The sequence below is a fragment of the Phaenicophaeus curvirostris genome, chromosome 6 (assembly GCF_032191515.1).
Source record: "Phaenicophaeus curvirostris isolate KB17595 chromosome 6, BPBGC_Pcur_1.0, whole genome shotgun sequence".
In the NCBI taxonomy this organism is placed as follows: domain Eukaryota; kingdom Metazoa; phylum Chordata; class Aves; order Cuculiformes; family Cuculidae; genus Phaenicophaeus; species Phaenicophaeus curvirostris.
In genome coordinates, this window is record NC_091397.1 from 33,890,974 (window position 1) to 33,910,983 (window position 20,010).

The 20,010-nt window shown below is 41.5% G+C and overlaps 2 protein-coding genes across 3 annotated transcripts in view; one reads left to right on the forward strand and one right to left on the reverse strand.

Moving 5' to 3' along the window:
* Nucleotides 1–20,010, reverse strand: part of SEC61G (SEC61 translocon subunit gamma) — a 192,924-nt gene that overhangs the window by 143,225 nt on the left and 29,689 nt on the right. The gene's annotated exons all lie outside the window — the stretch shown is intronic.
* Nucleotides 17,717–20,010, forward strand: part of EGFR (epidermal growth factor receptor) — a 158,535-nt gene continuing 156,241 nt past the window's right edge. For both annotated transcript variants that reach the window (XM_069859746.1, XM_069859747.1), the window contains exon 1: nt 17,717–17,826. In XM_069859746.1, the coding sequence (XP_069715847.1) occupies nt 17,748–17,826 (79 nt within the window). In that variant the 5' untranslated portion in view covers nt 17,717–17,747. The remainder of the gene's footprint in view (nt 17,827–20,010) is intronic.

Genomic DNA, 20,010 nt, shown 5'->3' on the forward strand with positions numbered 1-20,010 from the left:
AAATGCAGAATTTGCAGTAGTCTCACTGGACAGAAAAATACTAGCTTTAATGCTTTGTGTGTGTCTGCATTTTCCAGTGTCTACAAAAACTTATGGCTGAAGTATTAAAATACAGCAGATATATGTCAAATACTTCTACAGACTTCAAGCCATGCTTCCATAACCATCTAGTCCTCCTGGAGTGAAATACTGGAGAATGGTAAAGCTTTCTTGTGTGTTCTACAAAGGCAGTAACCCTCACCTGAGTTGTTTTATGAGTGAGATGAGTTCTCTGTTGAGATGCTTAGTGGGAAAAGCCTTTTTGGGCTTAAAGCCAGCCCACTGCAGTCCTGCAGTCATCCCATTTCTTGGAGCTTGTGGGCTTAGTATTGGATCTGATGTAATTTGGGAATGTTTGTTTTGGTTTTGGCAAGCGTGCTTGCTAAGTCCTTTTCACTTGACTTCTCATGAGTAAGTGCATTGGATTGTCTACTTGCGTTCTTTGTACCATATTCACCATCTGATTTCTTCTTGCAACGCATTAAGCAACTCAAGTAGTTACCACATTTGTGCAAGAATATTTGAGGGGAGCTTTATTTCTCCAGATACAAATACTAATCCATTCATTAAATTAATTTATTAAAAAAATAGGCAATTATTTTGTGCCAAGACGGTGTGAGTATAAGAACTGTTGGTTAATTTGATCACTATTTTTATTTATTAAAATTTCAGTCCTTTTATTTTCCTATATAGAAACAGTCAATAATATTTCCAGAGCATGTTTAACATTTCTGAAGCAGATTAACTCTTCGAGGATTCTCCTTTCTTTATCTTTTCCTCTGTGTTATGTAATATCTTCTCTTCAGGCACTGTTCTCCTATGTACAGATTGTGTCATCCATTCAGAGAAGAGAGATACTCCCACACTGAGTCACACTGGCCAAATGCAGAGTGCCAATCATCAAAAAATGCAGGGGAGCCTTTGCTTCAAAGACCTTCTGGAAATGGAACTTTTCTCAACTATTACAAACATTTGTTGAGCAATTCTGACAAATTTGTAAAATTCATTAGTATCTTGAGGACAAGAAAAGATGTAGTTCCAAGAACAGGTGAACTAATGAAACTTAATTTCCTATAAATTTCTATTTCATTAAAGAAATAGGTAGGAATCCAATAAGAGTTAAATCTCTTTCCTTATTCTAGTCTGGTGTTTGAAGAGGATGAGTTCAGTGGAAACTTTTTTCATTGCAGAACATTTCTGTCTCACTGAGAGGACTTTCTGGTAACTAACAACACTTAAACCACAGTACTAGTTTCTGCAGACACCTTAGTAGGGTTTCTTTCTCTACTGAGTCAATCTGGTTGAAATTGGTCATGACCCTTAATTTTCTAAGGGCTGGGGTGGAGGTTGACAGGTGGACACAAAACATTACAGTTAGCCTAATCTATGTAGTCTCTGTTTCTTCTCAGAAGCCAGGTTAAAAGAACCTTTTATTTTTGGTAACTAGCAGTCACCAAACTAGAAGCAGTACCTGAAAGGTTAGTAGTAACAGGGAGGGTGGTGCTGCTGGAAGAGAAATTTAGGAAGATACCATAGTGTCTAACGTGTTGAAAGACAAAGCAATAAAGCAAGTCAGATGGTGATAAAGTTATTTGCCTGCATATGAAATAAACTTTAAGTCTCCTATAAGTCTGCTTAGGATTGAATTACCTGATAAAGCAGCAATTTTATTGAAAGACAAATGTAACCTGGTAGCTTGCAGAGTAGCTTCCTCTTTGAATATATACAATGAGAAATTAGACTGATTTGTCTGATTATGGAATAGCCAAAAGCATGCTGGAGTAGTTGAGTTCAGACATGGAGTGTTGTTTGTGTGCTTTTGGTCTTGTTTTGATTTTACGGTACTGCTATAAAAAGTTTCTGAATAACTTCTGGGCTTGAGCCCTCATTATGAGGTAGGATAGGTCCAAAGTTACAGAATACCGTCTCTGCTCACGAACAGCACTGTTCACACGTGACTGAACTCATATCTGGGTAAAAGTACAGACCAGGTAAAATGGGGGGAAGGGGCACAAATTATCATATGCCTGTTCCTTTGGGGATTTAGTAACATTTAGCTGAGAGCTCCAAACAGAACACTGCAGGTGCAATAATTCAACTAGTGCTGTCCGGTCTGTGCTAACTGGCTCAGCAAGGATGGCAAAGATTTGAAAAAATCTGTGTCAGATTGGGCAAGGACTTTGCATGAAGTTTGGAGGAAGGGCTCAGTGCATAGGCAGCAGGAATATCACTAGAGCTGTTACTTTTAAAGAAGAACAGCATTACTTCACAAGTCTGTAGGTGATCTAGCAAGCAATATACGAAACAAGATTTGATTGTGCACCACATGCGCTGCTCCAAGTCTTGAAGCTATGAGGTGTCTGTCAGTGAAGGGTTTATTGCTTGGGTAAAGCTCTCAGCAGAACTAGCTTCAGGGCCCTGTACTCAGGATATGGTGTGCCTGGGAAACTTGTTTCTGATAAATAATATTAATAACTTGTGAGAGGATTCTGGAAGTGAGAAAATTAAAAGGAGTGGACCCATTTGGAATAAATTATTTTTGGATTGCTTCTAGAATTGCACTTACAATTGGGGAAATCTGTCTTCTCCACAACTGGTTCTCCTTTTGTTTCCTTTTTTCCTCCCAAGTTTTTTCATTTCTGTGTTTCTAAACACAGCAGTTTAAAACTATGTGGAAGAAGTCAGGCTGTCCACTGCTGTAGAAAGTGTTGAACAAGACATACTTCTGGAAACAGGCCACCAGCTGTGCTGTATTTAGCAAGGCTCCTGCTAGTTACATAAGGGCTTTACAGCAGCCATGATAAGTAAGTACATAAAAATCTCAGCTCTCTAGAAACGTTTGCCCTTTTTCTCTGCTGTGACTATAACCCTCCCTTCTGACACTAGAGAAAAGCTAGCACTGCTGCACACCCAGCAGCTGCCAGCTACCCCAAATGGCTCAGCATACCCAGGAACATCCATGCTAGCCAATGTCACGCAAAAGTGCTCACTGGCTGCCTGCACAGACCTGCACAGCTATTTGAGTGTGTGCTCTGCAAATACTGGCAGTACCACCCAGACTTCAGTCATTACCCTAAGGTCATCAGTACATTTCTGTGTATGGGAGTGTCTGCATTTTGTGTGTCACTAGGGCTTGTCTGGGTGTGTATATATTTGTTTGTGTGCTTACCCTGTAGTGATCCAACCTATCTCTCATGTATATTTTAAAATACTTTATAAAGTGAGGGTATATATCTTTATCTAAAGGAAAGTGAAGCACAGGATCAAAGGTTATGCCCTTTGCTGAAGGATACAAAGCAACTCCTTGGCAGAGATATGACCAGGACACCAAGCTTCTGACATGAAGTCTGCAGTTCCTACTAAGCCATGTTAGGTTTTGTGCCTCTTCAGTTTAGAAAGCATTATAAATTGTAGATTATGTAGCATGCATTAGTGCTTTTGTGTTCAGAAAGCCCCATGCAACTACCAACAATGAGACCTCAGCAACAATTTATAATACATTGACTGAAGCCTGAACAGCAAATAACAGCTAACAAGAGCACTCGTGTGCATCCCTTAGCAAATGTTTGACAAAGTGACCTGCCAAGTCCAGCTGCATTCATTTCCGGTGACCACAGACCCAATTACAACCTGGAATGCCAAGGGCCCGATCTGACAATTAGTCCAGCCCTCTGCTTTGCTGCAGGTTTGTTTACAGTGATTACTCTTTCTTGAAACGATTCATTTTGGTTAGTATGGCAGAGGTTACTGAAGAGCAGATGGCTTGATTGTTTGGCAACTGTCAGGTTTTGAATTTTTTTCCTTCAGAACAGTTTTTCCCCCAGAATATTTTAACAGAACAAAAATGGAAAAAGAATTGCTTCTGGGAGTGACACATTTTGTCTGTAAGAAGTTTTCTTTAGGAACAATATTAAAGGAAGTCTAGAAATAAAAATAATTCCTAACCAATAAGTTCAAGTGTTTCAACTTCAAAATATCTGAACAGATTGGAAAGAACATTTTCGATTTTGGGTTTTTTTAACAATACAGTTTCTGGGGGAAAAAAATAAACAATATGCTTTATCAGTACAGCCTGTTCTCTGCTTTTCACAGAAAGCTAAAATCTACGTGAAAATGTGCCCACCTCCAAAGTAGAATATAAACTCAACTAAATAAATCACTTTGTAACAGACAAATACTTTCCTTTGGTCTTTTTTTAGACTGCAAATCCTTTAGGAAAGGGATAGTCTTTATTTTATGCCATCCATTGGACCAACCCACTGCTTAAACTTTAGAAGTAATAATTTGTACCAGACTTGATTCACATCATAAAAATGAGCTCGTGCCCTGTTGTTAACATCTCTGTGTAGGACAGGAACTGAGCAGATATTCAGTCTGGATGTTGTTTCATTTCAGGTGGAGTTAGTGAGATAATATGGTGTAGCCTGCAGAATTTGCTCACTAAAATAAAATGATTTTTTAAATTATTTTCTCAGCTCTCTTAATCACATTCTCAGTGTAGTTACGAACTGTGAGCAACATATGAAATCAAAGAAGCCAAAGAACATAAGTGTATTTTTGTGACGCATTATAAAAGTTAATTTCAACATTTACCTACATTTAGTCTGTGTAGTCATGGAAAACAGTTCCGTTACAGCAAAAATAACTAAGAAAGAGGGTGTTTTTTTTCCCCAATCTCTCTTTTTTTTTTTATGTGACAAGGACAAACAAGCTTGAAACTTACCCAATTACTTCTCCTTCCCTCTGTCTTCCCTCTAAAATCAGTTAAAAACATGATTCATGAGGCTACAGTCTCATGAGTCTGATCTCCTCTTTTGTAGGGGTACCAGCAGGAAGGTTGGACAAGTAGGCATAAGCAACAGCATGGAGCAGAAAAACTCTGTATTTCTATGGGAAAAAATATGCATCCAGAAGACTTCACAGACAAAATGCAGTTGCCTTTCTTTCTCTGCAGTAATTTATTTTGAGGAATTTGCTGCTTGGGATGATGGAAGGTCAGACAACAAGTGTTAACAGTCCTGAATATCCTTGTCTTCTGTGAGACTCTGCTAGTACCTGTGGAAGCCAGTTGTGTGCCGATGGAGGCTGGTCTATTTTCTTAGTGCTGTTCAGAATTGCAATGCTTCTGTACATATGGACAAGCTCAGTAAGCTCTTAGCGGATCATATTCCTTAAATAATTTGTCTTTTTCCTTCAGTTCATTGGAAAATAAGACCAACAGGGCTGTGTTAACTTGGGCAAGCTGAAATGTATACCAAAGTGTTCCGCACCGCTTCCCTTATTGTGCTTTTTGTTATACAATGTTTTCCTAATATCATGCATACATTGTACAGGCAGAGATTTACATATTCAGTATTGCTAAGATAGTGCTCCACATTAAAGGCCAGATTCCAAAGCCTTTACTCATGGTGAGTAGGTCCCTCCTCCATGAGTAATGCCTTGGAGGTGAGGGAAGCTCCTAGTGAAATTAAGCATTACTTGACATGGAGTCAAACTTTAGAGCCTTTCCCCATAACATTAGTGACAATTATTGTCGCTTCCACTCTTGTAGCCTTGTAGCTCTGCATTGATTCAGTCCCACACATATACATCCTGGGTAGGTTTAAGTCACATGAGAGTGATTTACACAGCTAGTGGCCAGAAGCAAGTGTGTGGCAGCCTAGTATTGGAGCTGAATCAAGGGAACTCAACCCAAATTATCGCCCACCTCTAATGGATATCTCAGAGATCTGGCTGGTCCTAGATGCTCGTCACTCCACAAGTATTTTCTATAGCTGGACAGAACATTTGTTCCACTCCATGAGATCAGGGAGAAAGCAGCTCCCGAGCTGACACTGGGGCAAATCCTTCTCTACTGTTCAAAACTAGCTCCAATGATGATGGATGCGGGCTATTTCCTCCCCAGAGGAAGAAGAGATGCTCTGTGTATGTAAATGCCTGAAAAGCTGGGGAACAGTACCTAAGGACTTTGATTTTATTAATTCAGTGCAACATGACAGCAGCCGTACTGTGTCAAACTAAAATTGACACTCCCATGGCACCTCTCGTTCTCTGTCCCACTCAATACCAATGTATGCCGAGGTGTGAGATTTCCCCTGAGGCAATGATTGCACTTGTGTCCCTGTACTTAACAGCCCTCAATGAACTTGAACTCCTCCATGAATTGCTCACATGCATCACAGTATCCTGTGGTGGTGAGCTCCACAGCAAAGCAGGGCACAAAGGGGAAAAGTGCAGCTTTGGTAAAATAATGCTGTTGTCAAGTGTGGACTATACGGCCTGTAGGAGATGGCTGGTGACCTCTGCTCTTCTTGGGTAAGTGTTGGTAGCACAAGTTTCCCAATGTCCTGGCTCTATCCCCAACAAAACTTGTGCCTGTAGCAATGCTGCTATATGGGTGGAAGGTATCTATCTGTGTTAGACCCAGATTTATGAAGACATTGCAGTATTTAATTCTTAAACTTAAAGAAAAGTTCTGTGTTATGTTGAATAGGAAGTCTAATCTACCAGATTTGAGTAGAGGCATATTGGTGAAATATTTGAAGAAAGCTTGCAGGACTTGTTATACTTGTTCTGTGAATAAGATGAAGCTTTCTATTTCCCAGACTGTCATTCTGACATATTTTACAGGCACTGAAGTAAACAAATGACTTTCCTAGAGAAATGCTGCTATTAAAAATGCTCAGGCTGGATTTTTGTTTTAAAATAGAAAGAAAGCAAATACATCATTCCACTCTGATTTCCAACAGCGTTGGATTATTTGTCTGCCTTGGACCTGCCTATAGGCACACACACAACTGTTATGCAGCAAACCCCATTTGAGTTCATTGCCCTCTTTCACACTGTGCTCTAAGTAAGCATAAATGGGCTTCACATCACAAGTTAGAGGCGGGGGCTGAAGCATCTATGCTAGCTGCAGCTGTGGAGCTTGCTGCTCATAGCCTCTGTTCCTCCCACCCACTCCACATATTAAAAAAAAAATGGCTTCTTCTATGCTTTTACCCTGGTTTTAATTCCTTCTAGAAAATTAAGTGTCAAATGTTCATATTAATGTAGTGGTTAACCAGCCTGTGGTAAGAAATCTTTACTGGACTGACTTGATTTATAAAGCTCTTGTCACCACAACAGTAATTAAGAGTGAACAGAGAAGCAATGCCAATGTTGTATCTCATCAACTTTGCCATCCTTCTATTTCAGGGATGAAGTTTTGCTTAAGGAGTAAGAATGCAGCTGTTCCCCCAAAGAGTAAACACCCTCTCAGATATACCAAACCAAAATCATAGTGAAAGGTCAAGATTTTAGGAATACTTAACATTACTGAGGCCTGCCCTGGCTGTAAAGCACTGTATAGCTATCCAGCTGTTATTCTCAAAAATTATTTAGCCACGTGTGGTACTTGTTATCCCCATTTTACAGAGGGAAGGTTAGGCTCAGACAGACTTAGAGCTTACAAAGCTTTGGTTCTGACTTCATCATCTATTTTTTTAGGCCACACAGAAAAATTTACCTCCTTTGGGAAAGATTTATTTCCTTTTTGCACTCATAAGCTGCACAGGTCTCCCAGAAAGACTCCCACTTGTGGTTTTGAGATTTTTTTCATTTTAATTCTTATTTTCCCTTTTTTTCTTCTCTCTACACAGATAAGCCTGCTGTCTATGTATGATCAATCTTCTGGTTCTTGAGAAATTGCAAATAAAATGCAGCCTCCTTGGTTTCCTTTCCCAAGGGAATTCCATGTAAGCTGGCGACTGAGTCCGCAAGGGAAGCCCTCTTACTTCTGTGTGGGCTTGTTCAAGTAGGTCTGGCTTGTGTTGCACTTCTAGCTAGCTTCAGGGGTGAGATGCAGAGATAAATACAAAGGTCAGGAACAAATCTGTGCATGACAAACATCAAGATCGTGGAGAGCATATGCCTCTCCCATTAGCCATAACAACTTTGGCAACCTTGTACCACACTGATGTCCTGAGATAGTATCTTTAAACTTAAAAATAAAGCCTTGCGAGACTGCTCAGACATACTGTAGTGTTCTCCAACTCAAATAAGATCATGGAGTTGCACTCTCCAAACTTGTCATTATTCCTAAGGTGCTAGCAAGGACATTAAGGGTACATTTCAACTGTTTCAAGTCAGGCAATTGCAGCTTCTTGACAGATCCTGATTTTTCAGCCTGGAAGCGTGATTCATGCAGTCACTCTGTCTAACAGCCCCTGTTCCTGTTAACTAATTTTAGCCAGATTCCACAGAAGATTGAGGACCTCACAAGCCTTGTGAAATCTGGTGGTAGGTAGAGACAAGAGGTTGCAGCCTCAGCAGCTCTCTCTTCTGTTGCCATCAGCCCACATGGCCAATTAACATGCACACAACTCCATACCGGGTGCCTCTAACTCAGCTAGCTTTGAAGGGCCCAAACAGTATTGCAGATGACAGGCAACAAAGGCAGAAACCAAAATAACTTGTAAAAAAAACCAGTCTCCAGTACTTCCATTGCTGAGAGGCCCAGGCATTTGGTTTCCTTCTGCTGTGACCATGGAGAAAACAGGCAAGATTTTGAACCACTCATCCATTTGCAGGCTCATCTGTAATTCCCACGAGACCCTCACCTCAAATTAATAGATTAGGTAAGGTGAGTAACAAAAAAGCGCTCGCTCACCCAATAAACCAGAAAAGCCAAAGTATCGGTTTGCACGAGCAAGCTCTCACTGGATGAGCAAGGGCTAAGCAACATAGCATGAATACACAAAGGAAGAAGATTATTGAACTTTAAATTGAGAAAATCTTGAGGAAGCTTGAGTCATCGATGATAAATTTCTGTCTTCAGAGGGAATTAGTTTTAAAGAAAAAGGAGCTGGTTTAAAATATATTTGAAGTATCAAATTGCACATATTTATGTTGAAGTCGCTTTCCCACTCCCCCAGACTGGGAATAGAAATCATGGTCCTTGCTTGCCTCTTTGAAAACTGCAGCATCAGTTCTTTTACAGTCAAATAAGCAGTGAGGTCAGGAAGGAAGTAGGCATGGAGAAGTTAATGCTCTTGAACTGGGTCTCATTTTTAAATTAATTTGGGTCTCTAGTTCTGCAAAATTGGCTGGGAAAAGAAGTAGTGCATAAAATCAAATGATGAGGAGCTTGTAGTTGGGAAGCTACCTATGAAGATGGGGTGATGGAGAATGTGAAGTAGCCTACCTAATCTCACCCATTTCAGAAAAAAAAAAGTAACAGGAAACAGGCCACTTTATTCACATATATCCCAGGATATTGTGTTCTTACCAGAGGTGCAGGATATCACACACTGGTAACTGGGGGGTCTGATGGAGGTTGAAGTGTGCACATGGAATTGATTAGAAATTCGAATCCTCTGGGTAGCAAGTCACATGGGGATTTAAAGGTCTGAACCTGAGTTTGGAGGAGAGGAAGCTGCCGAGACAGCTGTATCTAAATTGCCTCTGGAAGGTTTATTTAAATGCTCATAGAATTGCTCATCTGTCTGAACAGAAAGGGAGTACTGCCATCAAAGCTGCTGGGAGCTCAAGAAGTAAATACCAGGGAGCTGAGATCAAACAAATATCCTGAGGTGTGCTGAGGACCACATTATAAAATAGGAAGGAAGAGAAAGCTCAGGGCATTCAGGTGACCCCTCTCAACCCTTTTATGTAGGTATGTTTTGACAGCACCTAAAACATGTCAGCCCTTGATTATCTGGTTTGTGGATTAACTTTCCCTTGATCCTATAGTAGTACTGGATACCCGAGAACGCAGTGGCCAGCCCTAGCTCCTGCTTACCTGCTGATATGTATTGGAAGACCAACTCTGCAAGGCTGCCTATTATTTTCCAAGGTGAATATTTTCAGCCTGTTCCTTTCATTACAGATCTTACACATGTTTTGTGTTATCCAGGGGTTTGCATCATCTGTCTCATCCTGCAGTATCACTGGGTAATAGGGAGTGCTTGGTATTCTCACCCTACTGCCATTTTCATATCAAGTGGTTTTCTAGGTAACTTGTGAAAGACCAGGTTTATTTATATTCTGAGTTTGGAGTCAGCCTAGTCTGGAAACCTCAAAGACTGAAGCTGGGATCCAGGTCCCATCTGACCTTCTAAAGATTAAAACTTCTGTAGGAAGTAAAATATTTTGTTGTTGGTTTTCTAGAAATAGCAGATTGCAGTCAAGGGTTCTGGCAGAGAGAAAACAGGAGAAAGGGAAATAAGGAAGAGTGTAAAGAAAACCCCATTTGTGGAAGCATTTTAGTATGAATTGGGAGTGTGCTTTTGAAGGTGTTTCCCTTTGTGACATGGTCTTGGGGTGCACAGGCTGTATTTCTTCCAGATGAAGCTAAACTGAAGGATGCGCTCCAGGGGCACACGCAGTACACTCTTAACTAGAAATGGATATTGAGTCCACAGGATCGCATAACAGGCAGTCTGAACTAAATCATTCAAACGCATGCAGTGAGTATGTTAGGACCTCTCTATCAGCTGTTTGGCTCTCCTTTATCAGATGTTTTCCCTTACAAATCCAATCCTTCAGCGTTACGTTACTTGTCCAAATCTCAGCTTTAATTTTTGCATACCACTACACTGACAAAACTGGTGTAAGGGCAAGGCCATCCTCAGGGGCATTTATATTGGTTCCTCCTTATCTGAAACTAAAGATGCCATTGCTGGAAAGGCAGGCACTCTCTGACCTCTCTGGTCTCCAGAACCTACACTTCTACTCAGTCACATTTCGTGACAGTCTCCAACACACTGTAGAAAACATCTACTTGAGAACAATTTGGGAAGTTAAAGATATGATAAAGAGAAAAAGGCAACTGGCTGCCTGGCCATGTCCTGTAGGATTTGTTTCAACACAGTTGCAATATGTCTGCAATAGAGCTTAGACTAATCATTGAATTGCCTAGCCTTTGCCACATACGTCTATAATTTAGATATTCAGTGTTGAATAAAATGTGATGGTATTTTTTTTAAGTGTTATGACTTAGTTTGGTTTAAATAAAAATGACCATCAACTCAGTGGTTAAAATGCTTTGGAGACCTATCTTCACAGGTACATCACAATAATACTTCTCCCATTCTTTTCAGTGACAGCTTCCCTACTGGGCCGTTTTCATGTGGAAAATGTAAGGTAATGACTTTTCTGGAGTCACAGAGAAGAAATATGCAATGAAGTAACTAAAATCATTAGGGTACTTATTGTCTTACAGAGCTGGGAGAAAAGAACCGCTTATCATCGTTGCTTTTTTTTCTTTTTGTTTTTTTTTTTTTGCTAGAAAGGAAAATTTGCATTCTAAATTACACTAGTTATTGAGTATGTGCATGCTGAGGTGAGTAAGAAACAGAACTGCTGACTCTGAAATATTGGGAAATAGATATGAGCATGCCCGTATTGCTCAATTATGCAGGGAGTGTTCCCTGCACATGGTGCTAGATAGTCTGCGCTATTCATTTATACAAACAGTCCCAAGCTGGGTTGTCTAGTATTCTCCCAGGTATGATTTGAGAGTTAGCAGATGCCAAAAATTTCTCCTGGTAGGTAGTTTGGATGCAACCACACCCCTCTGGAAACAGAGTTTAACATTTTGATGGACACAAGCTGCACAATGTCAGTTCATTTACATGTTGAAGAATGGTCCTGAAAGCGTTGAATTGACTGGTATAGTCAGCCTCTGTGTGTCTTTATTTTAATTTGAGTGACATATAGGAACTGATTAAGAGAAAGTCAGGTAAGGCAGTGATACCTCCGTAACGCAAAATAAGGTGTGGATATAAGGGAAGGCTGGTTCTTTTATATTTGCTAGCCTAAATAAGGACTGGTAGATGAAGTTGTTTAGGTAAATCACAATGTTGCAATTTCTTATCATTCTTATCTGTGTCCGCTTTGGATGCAAATGCCAGGAGATGGCTGAATCTGAAGAAATCCCCACTAGCCGCACCCTTGATGCAACTCACATTCTTTGTGCATTGACTGAGGGCTATCAGCTTTCTTCACTCTCTCTTTGCCATAGATTTCAAAGCACTACAAGCACCTGAAAAGTCAGTATTTTGGGCAGCTGCTTGCTATATTCGTACATGGTATTGAACTTTGGGTGGGATCTGGGTAGAGGTAGATCAACAGACTTTACCCGGAAGGGAAGGGATAGGGAAGGATAAGCGCAATGAGCCAACCATCACACCTGAGCTCTGCTTCATGGCACTTTCAGTCTTCCTAAGGCAAAGTCTGGGGCATGTGCTCGTGTAGTGTTGGCCCTCTTTCTTTGTCACTATGGTCATGCATAGGCTATGACAGCATATGCAGTTGCTCAGGAACTAGGTGAGCAAAGGCATAAAGCTCCATCTTCACTTGTGCAGAACAAAAGGTGAGAGTAGCACAATTAGCAGTGTTAATGTTCATAACCAGACATCTGCCATTACTGGTCACCCATCATGAAAAACTACATGGTGTGATCTGGTGACATTAGCTCTACTTCTGCTGATATCCAATTTATTGACAGCATGTTCAAATTGTATTTGCTGCAGTCATCCAGAGATGCATGATTTCTGGTTGATTGAAAGGGTATATGTAATATCAGTGTAAGGCACCCTAGCAAAGTAAAGAAATAAGGGCTTTCTTCTATGTGGGAAGCTACTGCACTGTCTAGTAATGAAGATTTTAGGGATGACATACCTCATTCCATCATAGTCCTTATCCATGCTAACTGTAAAATGTACTTAGGTAAAAACATAGCGAGAAATGCCTAGCTTTAGGTTTTGTTAAAGTAGCTGAAAAAACACAGTAGTCCCTACATGATGTTACAAACACCAAAGTGATGGATGCTTTTAAGCAGGAAATGTGTTTTACCCTTTAGTAAATGGCAGTGGAGATGCCATATTCCCCAGCAGTTAAGTAGAGATTTTGCAAGAGGGGAAATAATAAGTATATGGGAATTGAAATGGTATGCTTTTGTCAACATAGTAGTTATTCCTGTGATACTCTGATAACATTGTTCAGTTGATGTTATGAATGGTAATGTTTATCTTGAATGCTGAAAGAATTTGCTATACCCTTATTTTGTTTCTTATGATTATTTTAGTTATTAATCAACATGCACAAATCAATTCTCTTTTTTATTTCCTGCTTTATACTGGACAAAAATTGGCATTTTTTCAAAGCAATTTCTCCTGTGCAATGGGTGGCAATCAGATCTTTAGGTACTAAAACCCACTGCAGCCACATGCTTTTTATGTTTACATTTTTGTTGCCTACTGCCATTAGTGAATAAGCCGATGCTGCAAATCCGTATCAAATTTTAAAACACCTTAAAAGTTTGTTTCTGAGTTAAATGAAGCTTCCCTGGAAAATGTGCCATCAAACTTGGTGACTGAGATGACAGATAAAGCCTGGACATAAAGAAAATAAAGAACATTCAGGAACACTTCTGAGATAATACCATTGTCATGTGTTGAAGTATTGACTCTGCAATTCACTATAATTAAGGTTTAGTTCCAGCACCCATATGTGTTTTGATATTGTCCTTTCCGAGTGCTGTTATACAAAAAATCAAACAGTGTTAAGAGGGAGAATCTGAGTGTGTAAAAATACATGTATTTTCATCAGGGACACTCTCTAGAAGCCGTATGATCAGAGGAGGTTTAAACATAATGTCTGGAATACACAGCTTTTGAGTGCTAACCCTAGCTCTACCACTAACACTGCCCAAGGCAAATTATTTTACATCTATAAAATGGAAATTATAGCTACTAACCTGCTTTACCGGAGATTTGCGAAGATAAATTAGTTAATGTTTGTGCAATGTTTTCAACATGCAAAGTGCCATAAAGCTCCATGAATTATTACTTCAGTCCTTGCTTTAAAACCTCAACAAGGAGTCATAGAGTACAAACTACAATGCAGACTACAATGTCCACAATCTCAAATGCCATGCAAATGAAGTGTGAGCAAGTCATCTGGTAAAACCTCACTAATTCAGCTCTACTTCATTTCTTCTCTTCCAGTAAAAAGCCTGCCTTTTGAAATCACTTTTGCAACATGTAGATAAAAGCAGTGTTGCTACGGAGGAACACTTGCTGATGAATTTTTTTGGAGGGGCAAATGCTGACCCACTTCTTGGTGGATAATGAAAACCAGCACTTTATTATTATTATTATTATTATTATTATTATTATTATTATTATTATTCAAGGAAAAGACCCAGCATCAAGGATTTCTTTACTCTTGAAAGGATTTTGAGACTATATTCTGTTTTGAGGGATTGTGGGATAGGAGAATTAATCCTGCATTTTCCAATGATAAGGCAATCCGTTATTCATCCTCTTATAGTTACTTCTCTCCAAGTGTGGTAAAATAATCAGCTCAGTGGTGCAGGCAAGCGCTGGTGAGCAATCACAGTTCAGTTCTGCAATCCAGCAGTATCTTCACATGAAGGAACTACCAGCTTACGTGAAGTTTATTTCATATGTTTATACTTAATATAAAGAATACAGGAGAGAGATATACACATACACACATACACACTAAAGGAAGCTGAAGCAAGGTGTTGCTCTTAGCGTGGTATTCTCTGTATGTAGCATTAATTTAAAAATTGGTGGTCAAAAAGTTAGCCTTTGTCCCATGACCTTTGATCCATGCACACATGCATCTGTTAATAAGTTTTGCAATATTGCAATATGAAGGAATATTGTGTGCCCATGCCAAAATTCGTGTAGTTAATTAGCTTCATAGGAATTGTATCAAAGCAGTCAATGGGTATGTGACCAGCTGTTTAGGCAAAATGTCATATTTGAATTCAAAATGTTTAAGAAATTGTTCAGTTGTGTAAAAAAAGGCCTGAAATCCCTTCCTATGACCAAAAGCATTTCAAACCTGACTTTTAGTCTCTTTATGCATCTTGTGACCTTGGGAAGTAGAGCACAGATGCCACAAAAGTAGCACATTTGTGCTTGCAAAGGTGGGAAGAGGGAATTCACAGCAGCTTGTTACACAGCCTCTTCAGTGGTACTGCATTGCCAGCTGCAGATGAGAGTCTCCTGTAGTGGATATTTGCAGTGCAGGAAAATAAATTTAAAGGTGAATTTGCCCAGTCTTCCCTTGTTCGTTGTGTCAGGAATGAAAGGTGAGCTTAGTTAGAATCAAGTACTTGGTTATATGTGTATTCACGTAAGAGTAGTACACGATGGGAAGTGAAACAAGTATGATATGTTCCTGTTCAGTATAAGAGGTAAAAAACAATTGCATGGAAAAAAATCAGCAAAGCACGTGTTTATTCTTTAGCATGTTGTGACAGGACTTTGACAAGTTTCTCCACTGAGTTCATATGCAAAAGATGTTTTCTTTTTATTCCCTGTTTTTATTTTGGTTATCAATTGTCCCACTGAATCCTTTTTCTAGATTTTAAAAACTCCATTGCCTTCCATAGCGGTAACCTGATGCTCAACACGCATGATCTAGAGGCACATGGTTTTATTTAATATTTATCTACAGAACTGATATGAGGTTCATTTCTCTATTGTCTTAATTGTACTTCCTTTCTCATAATGCAAGCTGCAATCATTAGTGCGAGCTGCGGAAGGTTTGCAAATCTTCCTTACCTAGAGGTTGATAATTTTTTCCTGCACCTCTCATTTTTAAAAATCCTCCTGTTTGTCTAAATAAATGAAAATTAAGAATATGCACATAATGTCTACAAGGGTGCACTATGTGAGCATCTTTGAAGCAAACTGTGTTAATATTGTATTGTAAGCCCAGATTCTGCCCTCAGTTATGGCAACAAAATGAATCATACGAGTAGAGTTCCTCAGATGTCCTGAAGTCTGAGCTTACTTCAAAGTACATCTTTCACATTATTTACAAAATATAATCAAAACAGAATGTCAGCTACAGGATATAAGAGCTGATTTGTAACTCAATTCATCTTAATAAATGATTACGGACATGGCGGGATGATCCATAGTTAAAGGCATGTGGTCTGGCATCAAGCTTTGTGCTAGGATAAGTAAATTTGCCTGGTAGGACAGTAACCAGTTAAACTATCAGAAAAAAAAGATCGTACAGAGGAAGTTGACTCGTAGGAGAAAAGTAACGCATCTCTCAGAGGAACAGGCATCAAAGAGGAAAGTCAAGATACACTCAGTGGCTATTTTGCAATCTATTGTGTTCCAGCACTCTTGGATAGACTCAGGCATTCGGCATGTAATCTCCCAAACCTCCTGTCATTACAGACTTACGTTCTGGAGTTCCCAGTTAATCATAACAGTTCTACAGCTTTATATCCTATTGACTGACCCAAGTCTTCACAAGAACTTTATTTAGGAATGACCACCAGAATTTAATGAGTTTCAATGTTGAATCACAATTTACTTGGAGAGATCCCAGCCCAGACAGGTGAAACATCTATGACTTAGTGACACTTTTATTAATGTGCCTGAGTGACAAGAAGGTTATTCCTCCCACTTTCCAGAGAAGCAGCCTTAAAAACAACAACAACAACAAAAAGAGATTGTAACCATAAGCATACTTAATGAACACTGAATAGGTTGGTTTTGCCTCTGGGTGAGGGGGAAGATGTAGAGGGGGAAAGGAGCACCATGCATGTATCTTTTGCTGAATGTCTGTGCACCTCAAGAAGACTTATACTGGTGTGTCCTTATTAAGAAACTTATAACGCCAAGCAAGGACCACACTTTCACCCTGCCGGTGCAGTGGAACAGAAACAGCCTGCAGAGACACGGGCTCTGCTATCCGTGAGCTGAAACACCCATAGAACAGCGCAGTTTTATTTCACACGGACACCTGCCCTCGCAAGCACTAGGAGTTAAATGATCAGAAGGAGAACAGGACTGCTGCAGGGACACCTCCGCTGATTTCGAGTGCGGGGGTGGGGGGCAGAGTGAGAAGCGAGTGGGGAGAAGCGAGTGACCCGCGGATACTCTCCTTCCTCCCTCCTCCTCTCATCCTACGGGGCATCCCCCGCTCCGATCCTCCAGAGCAAAGAGGAGCAGCGAAACCACCCCCTCCCTCCTTCCTCCTCCCTCCTTCCTCCGCCCTTCTTCCTCCTCCCTTCCCCTTTCTTCCTACTCCCTTCTTCTTCCTCCCTTCTCTCTTCTCTCTTCTCCCTCCTCCCTTCTCCGCCTCTCATCCTACGGGGCATCCCCCCCCCGATCCTTCAGAGTAAAGAGGATCAGCTAAACCACCACCTCTCTGTTCCCTTCTCCCTTCTCCCTCTTCCCTCCTCCCTCCTCCTCCTCATCCTGTATCCCGGGACAGGTGGAGGATCCGCCTTTTCCCCACCTGGGCGGGGAAGGCGCCGCCGGTTCCTCCTCCTTGCTCCACGCCCCATCCTCCTCCTCCTCCTCGGCGTCCCCAGAGGGAGCCCCTGCGCTCCGCGGCCGGCCAGAGAGCGCAGCCCGGCGCGTCCCGTCCCGTTCCGCTTCGCAAACCCCCGCGCACCCGGAGGAGCTGAGTGAGGAGGAGGAAGAAGAGGAGGAGAAGAAAGAGGAGGAGGAGGAGGAGAGGGAGGAAGGCGGCATCCCGCCCGCAGCGGGGCACGTGCACGCGTCGCCCTCGACGGGCGCCCCCCCAGCGATGCGGGGCACAGCGGCGCGGAGGAGCTGAGAGGAGACCGAGCGGAGGCTCCTGCGGGAACGCTCCGTGCCACCCGGGTCCCCGTCCGGTTTCCACGCACGCCAGCCCCCGCCAGCCCCCTGCCCCGCAGCATGGGCGGCCGCAGCCCCCGCGCCGCCGCTGTCCTGGTGCTGCTCCTCGCCGCCGCCTCCGCCGTGGAGGAAAAGAAAGGTACGGGGGGCGCGGGGAGAGCCACGGCTTCTTTCCTTACGGGAAAAACAACCGAAGCGGAGAGAGAGCGAAAAAAAAAAGGGGGGGAACCCCCCAAACCTGTAGCAGAATTGACTTCCTGATTCTAGGCTTATTTTCTTTTCTGGGGGTGGAGGAAATAAAAGGGAATAAGCCTTGGCACATCTGATAGGTTGTGCCTCTATCCTTTTATGCTTGTGTTTTGGTTTTTTGTGGGTTTCTGTATTTCTTTGGGTTTTTTTTTGTTTTGGGGCTTTTATGGGTTTTTTGTTGTTGTTTTGGGGGATTTTGTTTGGTCTTTTTGTTGTTGTTGTTTTTGTGTGTGTGTGACTGTGTTTCGTTTAGGGGATTTTGGTCGTTTCCCCCTCCACCCACCCCCGTCCTTGCCCCGCTTCGTGCTCTCCCCGATCCCCGGTTGCCTTTCCCTTTAACGAATGGGAAAGAAAGGGAAGGAGTGGGAAAGAAGAGGAAGGAATGGCAAAGAAGAGGAAAGAATGGGAAAGAAAAGGAATACACACACACACCCCCCCTAGGAAGGGGGCGGGCGGGCGCCTGGAAAGTGGGGAAACTTCGTGTGGGCTCTGGTTCCCCAGTTCCGATAAAGGCGAGGGCTTTATCCCTGCTCGACCCCGCCGTCCCGGCTCCGCCGGCGCTGTCACCTCTGGCCGGGACCGGCGGTGCGTGGGAACAGCGCGGAGCTCGGCTCGGAGTTGGGGTGTTTGGGGTTTACGGGGCGAGAAAACGTTTCTGGCCGGTCAGATCCGTCGGTGGTTTTTTTGTTTTTTGGGTTTTTTTCTCCCTGTGTGGTGTCCTTATTCTGTGAGTGAGTTTGGAAAGCAGGCCCTGGCTGCTGTTCCAGGCAGAGTCCTCTTTATCTTGGAAATCTGCCAGACGGGAAAAAAAAAAGCCGATTTGAGTGGAGTGGGATTTTTCCTTTCTTTCTTTTTAAAGAAAAAGCAAGATAAGAGAATTAATAGTTTTTAGAAGGGCTGACGCATGCCTTAAAGCAACTGAGTTAGTCTTTCCTGACAGCGGACAGTAAAACCATCCTGAGAGGGAGAAACACCCCGTCTCAAAGAACTAGTTGCACAACCTTCAAAAAGAAGAGATATTCTCTTGTTCCAGAAATCAAGTTCATACCTGTTGTTGATGTAACATGGGCAGTTTTTCCTTCCTGGTTTTCTTTTTCTTTTTTTCTTTTATTCCCTCCCGCCTCTGAAAAGTATGAGAAGGAAGGTGACTTTTCTGTTGTGTTTGTGTTAAAAGTCTTTTGAGATGCAGCTTCAGGCGTACGTGCCCTGTAGGATGCATAAAGTGTGAGAAGTATCTTGTTTATAGTGTTTAGTTCTGTGTCTAATAAAATTTTGAGGATGCCAGTTATTTGAGGATTACAAAATTCTCAACAGCTAAGTGATATTTCAAATAAAGTTTATCCTTAGTGTGTTCTGTTAGAAAGTAACTGTTCCTTTGAGGAGAGCTGGAGGCTTAGTGTCAGAGGTGAAGGCAGAAGAAATTCTTTAGGAAGCATGAATCAATTAGTCTTTATTAGTTTCTCCCCACACTTTAAGATAAGTAAGAAAATAAGTCAGAGGTACAAAATAAAGCAGCATTTGAGAATTGTGAGATACTGGTTTGAAGCAACAGGCCCAACAGGTGATAGAGGATTGATGTATGTTGATGACCTGCCTTCTTGGTCAAGTCATAGGACCCAGCATCAGAATTCAGAGTAGTTCTTCAAGTAAATGTTTTGTAATAAAGACAGGCAACATTCTTTAGTTTTAAGATCAAATTCTGTGGCTGCCTCAAAAAAGTAGTACCTGGGCAAATGTTGGTTTTGTTAGAAGAATGTCAGAATCAACCTGTAAAATCTGATCAACACACCGTTTAAATGGAAATTTAAATAGAATTGTATCTTTTCCCAAAATTTTAGAATGAACTCTTTGAATATGAGTTAGAGAAAGCTGGTTTGGTTCTACCACTGTAGTCATTAAGATACAAAAAGAAGTCCCTAATTATGCACATTCCAGAACCAAATGGCATTTCTGGAAACTGAAGTTCCCTCCACAGGGATCGATACTCACCTCTAACTCTGTCTACCTGCTCTGATGTTGACTCGGATTCACCACAGTGCAATTAATCCAGATTTCCATTCAATGTACTCTGGAT